The sequence below is a fragment of the Talpa europaea genome (assembly GCF_964194135.1).
Source record: "Talpa europaea genome assembly, chromosome: 12".
NCBI classification, from domain to species: Eukaryota; Metazoa; Chordata; class Mammalia; order Eulipotyphla; family Talpidae; genus Talpa; species Talpa europaea.
The window spans coordinates 52430749-52439705 of record NC_140079.1 but is presented as its reverse complement, the minus strand read 5'-3'; the positions used below and the strand labels follow the sequence as shown (position 1 = coordinate 52439705).

Sequence of the window (8957 nt, the reverse complement as noted above, 5' to 3'; positions counted from 1 at the left end):
TGTATAAAATATTGGGATGTAATTTTATGAAATCCAGTAACAAACAGTAATAAAAGAAAATTGGTAATAAACAATGTTCACTGAGTACATATGCCTAAACTGAAGACATGTTAAGTTAAAAAAAAGACGTACAATGAATTACATAAAATCCTTAGAGGCATAGACATCTTTAATAATACAAGTATTAAATTAATATCCTTTTACAATGCACACAAAATTGTACTGATACTCTAATACTCCATCGCTTAGAGATAACCCTTAACCTACTTGGAAACTGTCTGCTGGACTATATAAAACATAGAATTATGTAATCATTACTGTTTTTTCATCTTACAGATTATAGCAAATATAATTTTCAAAATGGAAGACGCCAAAAGCCAAAATCTGGAGGAAGACTTTGAAAGACAGGCTATACATACTGGTAAGAGAAACTTTAGAGAAAAAAATATTAAATTAAAATTAATCTGGAGGGCCTCCCCGGTTGGCACAGAGGTTGAGCGCTGGGTTGCGAAGCTGCCCGCAGCCTCTGCAGCGCCGGTTCGAACCCCGGCTGCTCCCCGGCCACCGGAGGAGGGTCCCACATGGCGCACAGACCTCTCCTGCCGCCCGCTGCTCCCCTCAGCAGTGTACTTCAGTCCTTCTGCCTGCTCTGCTCCCCACTCTGGCTCTGGTGAATTCTCTCACCCTCCCACGCTTCTGACTGTACCCAGTGCTTGTATAAATAAATAAATAAACAAATCTTTTAATAAATAAATAAATAAAATTAATCTGGAAATTTCTAATGTTCTTATTGCCAATATTTATCTTGAAATTTAAGCAATACCTTTAAATGATAGAGCTATCTAAAAAATATTTCAGCAGGTAAATTAATGTGAAATGGGAGATTCTTAAAGCACTTTTATTTAGATGTCAAAAAAACAGTAACCATTGAGAATTTCTTGCTGCCCAACTATCATAAAACCTCTCCATCTAACCTATAATTAACCACTATCTTATCTCCTCTTTTCCCTCAATTTGAAATTTTCCTTCAATTATAAAGTAGTAAGGCAAAAAGACAAATAAATTGAATTTTTAATTTTAATTTGTTGAATTTAAAAAAATTAAGAGAATGATGATCCAGTCTTAAATTGATTTCACTTCATGCAGAGCCTGTTTTCTTAATCTGTTAAATTTTGTGGGCTGTCTAGATGTCACTACTAAGAGTTTTAAAAGTCAAATAACATTCCTCAAAAGTAAAATGTCAAGTGTCTTTTAAATCTATTGACTCTTATTTGACTATATCCCTTTCTCTTTGGATAATATTAATTGGAGACTTTCAATTTAGCCAGATGTTTGAATGAATTCATATGAATACTATATAAAAAGCATCGGAATTCATTTTATTTTTTTAAAGATTATTTATTCGTACATACAAGAACTGGGGTACAGGCCTGAGGTTGGGGGGGGTGAGAGGATTCACCAGAGACAGAGTAGGGAACAGAACAGGCAGACTGACTGAAATACACTGCTGAGAGGAGCAGTGAGCGAGGTAGAAGAGGTCTGCGTGCCATGTGTGTAGCTCCCTGGCCAGGGATAGAACTCATGTTACAGTGGCTGCAGATAGCTTCATAGGTTGTGTCTTAATCCCTTGCACCACCAGGGAGGCCCCTATTTAAAACTTTTTATCTTCAGGAATTTAGACCTTCCAAGTACTGTTATTATCAGGGCAAGTGAACATCAGAATTTTAGCTGGATCATCCTTGACTTAATTAATTAATGTTTTCTTAAACCTGCAAATTCTATCTCATTTTTATTTGTAAAAGATTGTAAGACTATTAGGCGGAATTGAATGGTTATGTAACAATTTTCTTAGAACCATTTTAGTTTTTGTTATTAACATCAGTCTCTTCCTCACTGGATAAATCGTTTGACTGCTCTTGTTATTTTCTGGATCTTGATAACATTTCAATTTTTTTCTAAACAATCCTAGTTTCCTTTATTAATAGTGTGGTGTTGATTATGGTTTATTGCTGAAGACTTTTTCTTAGTTAATAAAAAGTGCTATTTTTCTAAAATTCTAGTTTTCTCTCTACATTCTAATTTTATATTAGCCTTGTATTTTCATTAATGCAGATGTTTCAGAAAGACTCTTTATTTTTCAGGTTTTAAAAAATAACATATATTTTTTAAAAGTTACCATGTGTTTAACAGAAAACCAAAAAAGCATAGAAAGAAAAGAACAAAGTCATCCGTAACTATAAACATCCATTTTTATATAATTAAGATTGTATAATGTATTGTGCTTATTCACACACCGTGAATATTTACCATTTCAGAGTTCAAACTGTATCAATATTTTGATAACCAACAATGTATTACCAAACTCAATCTGGAAGAAAATAAAAGTAATCCTATCCTTCTTGGTGACAAAAATTTCATAAAAGCCATAAAGTTAACAGGCCTTTAGATAAAGATATTGGCAGAGTTATGATTAAATACTTCATTTGCTTATTGTTTAGAAAGATTATTAACCAAATTTACTTAACAGTGTTAATGTAAGAACATTTTTATCAGCAAGGCAACCAAAAATTTGTAGCCCAAGTGTTTATTTCCAATGCAGTATATGACAAGGCTATTCCCATGACGATAGTTACACAAACACCAATTGTATAAATAATCCTTATGAAAACATAAAAGGAAGCAATTTGTTTTTGATTTTATTCCAGGACCCAAAGGAGTAATACATGATTGGAGAAAGTTTAAATTAGAGAGTGAAGACAGTGATTCAACTCTACCTAGCAAGAAGGAAATTCTGAGACAAATGTCTTCTCAGGGAAGAAATGATATAGATTCAAAAGAAAGATTCAGCAGAAAGGTAAGATAAGGTAAAATCACTAATAAATTATTTACAATGTGTTTTCAGTCTAAATAATACTAAAATAATGTAGGACCTCTGACTACCAACTGGTTGCTGTGTGTTGATTCACATTCATACAGCAGAAATATACTTGGTGCCAGCTTTTTGGCCCTTGTAAAAATCTTCAAGTCTAAGGTCTTATTTTCAGGTGTTGGTTTCTTCACTGATGTGGATGAAAGAATTAAATTTTTCCATCCAAGGAATTATGATAGTACCTCTTTCACTTGTTTTAAAGGGGTGTGGAGAGAAATAATGCAAATTGTCTTGGTAAGTATAAAACGTTATACAAATATGTGACAAGTATTGAAGATTTTGTACTAAATTAAGCTTTAGAAGTGTTTAAGAATAGAATAGCTACATGCCTAAATATGTGTAGGGTAAGTAAAGAATCAGGTTTTTCTGCCCTCCTGCCATTAGGACTGATGATGGATCTCTGTGGTCCTGAATGCATGCCTGATGGCGGGCACCTGGAATAGGGTGTGGGCAGGCATAGTTGGTACACCTGGGCTGAAACTGGGCTTATAAGGGCGGTGTCACGGGGATGCCAGCGGAACAGCAAAGTGAAAGACAGACCAGAGCAGAACCAGAAGAAGAGAGAGAATAAGGCCATGAGAGAACGCCAGAGAGCCTAGAATGAATGAAGACTTGCTGGGGGCTGGGAGGCCTGTCAGCCTCCCGGCTGCCCAGAACCCTTGCCTGCTGTGTACCGGGTAAACCCCAATAAAAGCCACTGAGGGCTCCAGGACTTTCCTCCTTCACCCGTCTGCATAGAATCATAGAACCTGCCCTGTGTCTTCCTGCTGCTGCAATATGTGAATGGAGCAAATTTTATAAGAATACTCAAAAGGATGTCAATCAATATTTGTATGGTTCAGTCTATTAACTTGAAAGAACTATGGTGTAAGCTAAATGAAGATTGCTCAGGTTTCTGCGCCTCTGGCTTCTGTGGCTCTCACCTTTGGCCTTGAATGCAGGAGGAGCTGGGGAATGTTAGCTCAGTGTACGAATCCCTTATGGTGGACACCTGGAGTATGGTGTGGGCATGCATAAGTGGGCACACCTGAGCTGAGAGACTGACCATATAAGTGCAGCATCACAGAGGATGGAGGGTGGCAGAGGACCATGTGGCACAGTGCAGTGGAGTGGTAGGGAGGAGCTACGAGAGGAAAGAGCAGAGCAAAGTGTGTAAAGATTCACAAGGGGGCCTGTAGGGTAAGTGAAAAACGCAGGCTTTTCCACCCTCCTGCCATTAGCATTAATGATGGATCCCTGAGGGCCTACCTGCATGCCAGATGGAGGACACCTGGAGTAGGATGTGGGCATGCATAGGTGGGCACACACAGACAGGGCTTATAAGGGCAGTGTCACGGGGGCGCTGGCAGAAGGAATGAGAACAAGAGTAGTAGAAGAGAACAGAGAGAATGTCAGAGAGTCCAGAAAGAGTGAAGACTCTCCGGGGGCTGGGAGTACTGCCAGCCTCCCAGCCCCCTGCCTCCCATGTACCTGGTGAAAGCTCAATAAAAGCCTGAAATCCACCAAGGGCTCCAGGACTCTCCTTTACCCATCTGCCAGGATAATAGAGATCCTGCTCTGTGCCTCCGTGGTGCTACAGGGCCCAAGTTGCTGTCTCCCTGTGGGCTTGTTCCCCTTGTGAACTATCAGAAAACCTGTGGGGATGATGCCAATGGCTCCAAGTTTCTCTTTTAAGCTGCCTGAACCAATGATGAACCTACCTGGCCTGGGATGGTTGCAGAACATATGGTAACAAATTATACAAAATTTAATTTTGAGGATCAAAACAAATTAAGTTGGGACAATAATCTTAAAGAAAAAATCTGATTCAAGCCATGAGAACATTAGGAAAAATAAACATAAGGGACAGAAACAAGATAAGGAGGTAATGAAAACATCAGATACTTCTACTAAATCTGAGGCTAAGCAGCTTCTGTAAAATGAGAGTAATAATACCTACATGATAGGTATTGTGGTAAGAATTAAATAAAATTATTTATGTAAAGTACTTGGAGTATAGGCAGTTTCCCATAAGGGCTAGTATGTCTTCTAAATTCTCTTCTTTATAAATTGTCAGTGGTTTCTGTTTGAGAGGTTATTAGTTGATATAATGGCGGCAGCTGATCCTCCGGGAAGCTCTTCAGCTTCCATGGCTCTGGGCTGCTTCACAAACTCTTAACTACACAATGTCCCATCATTACTCCTGGGGAGGGGGTGGTGCGTGCGTGTGCGTGTGCGTGTGTGTGTGTGTGTGTGTGTGTGGCGGGAGGGGTAGAAAGGTAGAGGTGGGAAGAAAGGGGGTGCTTAACATTCAGTTGAGTAAGTCCATAATGAAGTAATCAACTATTAAAGGAGGTTTTGCAGGTATTTTTATATTCCAGCTGCAGTGAAGAGAAGCTTTTTTGGAAGGTGGAAGTTAGGTCTTCTCTCACTTTAGCCTAAATCAGTGGATAAAAATCACCTGGAAGATTTGTTCAACTGGTTCACTCAGTGTCACCCTTACAAGTTCTGATTCCAAAGATCTGGGGTGATGCCCAAAATTTGTACTTCCTAGAACTTCTCAGGTGATGCTGATGCTGCTGGGCCAGTTTTAACTGCTTGATTAATCTAATAAATTCCAAATTGTAGTAAAAGTTGTCTTGACTTAAATTCTATCTTATATAGTTAAAAAATAAGTAAGTGGTAAGATACAATCTTTTTTAACAGCTTTTGTGGAGGAGACAATGTCCCAAGGCATTTGTTGGGGGATCATTTAAATGCACAGTTTGTGTGTGTGTCTGTGTGTTTTATAAAAGTCACTCCAGAGTAGCTCTTGTTGGGTTATTTTCACCCAAATTGATGGGTAATTAAGTGACTCATTGCTGAGATCATGGTCATCTCATGGTTGTTTCTACTATACTCAGCAATAGTCCTGCATGCAGTTCATCATGGAATTATTCCTGAGCCCCTATTATGTACTGAACACAATAGCAGATGTTGAAGAGTGATGAACAAGATTAATAAAATTCTTGCACCTTGGAATCTATCAGTAATAAAAAACTAATATTAAACACATACATATATAACACAATATGGGTTCATATGAAGAAAATATGAACCTGTAGGATAAATGGAAATGATCAGGATTTTTCACCCTCCCACCATGAGCACCATGATCAACACCATGGTCTTAACACATGTGCCTGATAATGGCACCTGGAGCATGGTGTGGGTATGTGTAATGGACATGCCTGAGCAAGGAGACTGAACCCATAAGGGCGGTGTCCAGAGAGGACAGCATCAGAGGAAGGGTGGAGGCTGAGGACCATGCAGCCAACTGCAGTAGAGACCAGCAGAGAAACCAGGAGTGAACACCACAGAGCCCAGAAAGAGTGACGATTCACTGGGGACTGGGAGTCCTGGCAGCCTCCCGGCCCCCAGGCTTCCCTGCCTGGCCTGCCCCTGGTCACCTCACTACAAATGGTGTAGAAAAATCAGTAAAAACCTGAAAAAGCTACTGAGGTCTCCAGGACTCTCCTTTAGACCTGTCTGCCTGGATCCATAGAGAACCTGCTTCATGCCTTGCTTGCATTACAAACCAGTATAATGTATAGAAGGAACTCAGGTAATATCATCAAAGGTGATGATACATGTTTGAACAAAGACTTATGTGAGATAAAGGAGAAGGCATATTAGGAATTGGTGGGGAGGGGACTTCTAGGCAGAGAAAAGAGCAAATACAAATTCCTTGGGTTGAAATTTGGTGTATTTAAGGGATATAAATTTCTGGTAAAATGATCTCTTTAATTTCTTTAATCTATTTTCAGATGAGTACTCAAGAATATGAACTAATCCACCAAGACAAAGAAGATGAAAATTGCCTTCGTAAATACCGTAGACAGTGTATGCAGGGCATGCACCAGAAGCTGAGTTTTGGGCCTAGATATGGGTTTTTGTATGAGCTGGAAACTGGAGAGCAATTCCTGAAAATTATTGAGAAGGAGCAGATCACCACCATCGTGGTTCACATTTATGAAGATGGTATCAAGGGCTGTGATGCTCTAAACAGTAGCTTAACATGCCTTGCAGTCAAGTACCCTATGGTCAAGTTTTGTAAAATAAAAGCATCTAACACAGGTGCTGGAGAACGCTTTTCCTCAGATGTACTCCCCACACTGCTCATTTACAAAGGTGGGGAACTCATATGCAATTTTATTAGTGTAGCTAAGCAGTTTGCTGAAGAATTTTTTGCTGGGGATGTGGAGTCTTTCCTAAATGAATATGGATTGCTCCCTGAAAGAGAGATGCATGTCCTAGAACAGACTGACATGAGGGAAGATATTGAATAAAGATTCACTGTGTTAATAACTCATATTTCTCCTTTACACATTGAACTTTGATGTGGTAGTATCTTTATTTCTTTAGAGAATGCCAATGATGGTCATGACTGCTCTATTCTGGGGGAAAAAAATCTGATTGATCCAAAAATTATATGATTAACCTTTCTTAATATTAGTGATTCAAACATATAATGCTTACTACAAAACACTTTAGCACCATGTTTGCCATAATCCCTTTAAAGTTATGTGTTGGGCCTCCCCTGGTGGTGCAGCGGTTGAGCACTGGGTTGCGAAGCTGCCCGCAGCCTCTGCAGCGCCGGTTCAATCCCCAACTGCTCCCTGCCACCGGAGGTGGGTCCCACATGGCGCGCAGACCTCTCCTGCCGCCTACTGCTCCCCTCAGCAGTGTACTTCGGTCCTTCTGCCTGCTCTGCTCCCTGCTCTGGCTCTGGTGAATTCTCTCACCCCCCCACGCTTCTGACTGTACCCAGTACTTGTATAAATCAATCAATCAATCAATCAATCAATCAATTAATTAAATCTTAAAAAAAAGAATAGTACTGGAAAAATGATATTAAAAAAAAAGTTATGTATTGACTTCTTTACTGCTTGTTTCCTCAGTGTTATTACTTGTATTTTCCCCCATATTATTCTCAAATTACATTATTAATTATAATTTTGCTTATGTAATAAAAAAGTCTCATGAGAAAATAAATTTTCTATTTGAAGTCTATTCTTTCTCAATTATTACATTTGCAAGGACCTAAAAACATATACCCCCAAATGCTTCAGCAAGGCATATTATATTTCAACAAAAACTAATACACTAAAAATTTAGGCACACTGTGGCACATTAAAGTTGAAAAATTATCTGTTAAAAATACTATTTCAGGGCCTCCCCGGTGGCGCAGTGTTTGAGCACCGGGCTGAGAAGCTGCCTGCAGCCTCTGCAGTGCTGGTTAGATCCACCACCGGCCGGCAAGGGTCCCACATGGTGCACAGACCTCTCCTGCTGTGCCTGCTGCTCCCCTCAGCAGTGTACTTCGTCAGTCTGCCTGTTCTGCTCCCTGCTCTGGCTCTGGTGAATTCTCTCACCCTCCTGCGCTTCTGACTGTACCCAGTGCTTCTATAAATAAATAAATAATTCTTTAAAAAAATACAATTTCAGAAAAATACCGTGCTTTCACTCTTTTTTTCTTAGACCAGAGTGGAAGCAAGGTATTTTTATTCTCTAGACAAAAGAATATTTAGCAGTAATAATAACTATGGTTGATTGCCTATTATGGGCCAGTATTCAAAAAATATTGTCTCTAATCTTTTTTTAAAAGATTTATTTATTTATACATGCAAGAACTGGGGTACAGGCCAGAGGTGGGGGTGGTGGTGAGAGGATTCACCAGAGACAGAGAGGGGAACAGAACAGGCAGACTGACTGAAATATACTGCTGAAGGTAGCAGCAGGTGAGACAGGAGAGGTCTGCTGCCATGTAGGTAGCTCCCCGGCTGACCAGGGATCAAACTCGTGCTGCAGAGGCTAGGGATAGCTTCATAGGTTGCGTCTTAACCCCTTGCACCACCAGGGAGGCCCAATATTGTCTCTAATCCTTAACACATTCTGCAAGCAGATAGTATTATTTCCCTTTTATAAATGATGAAACTGGAATGCAGAGAAGTGAAGTAGAAGGTCTGCTTCTATTTCCCATGAAAACACTCAGAAAACTCTTACACAG

The 8957-nt window shown here is 39.6% G+C and overlaps 1 protein-coding gene across 1 annotated transcript; it reads left to right on the top strand.

The window, feature by feature from the left end:
* Positions 1 to 230: 230 nt before the first annotated feature.
* On the top strand, positions 231 to 7236 carry PDC (phosducin; the record flags this gene model as incomplete). Its single annotated transcript, XM_084251515.1, has 3 exons — positions 231 to 421; positions 2706 to 2854; positions 6715 to 7236. Exons 1-3 carry the CDS (start codon positions 361 to 363, stop codon positions 7234 to 7236), a joined length of 732 nt encoding a protein of 243 aa, XP_084107641.1. The 5' UTR covers positions 231 to 360.
* Positions 7237 to 8957: the final 1721 nt, after the last annotated feature.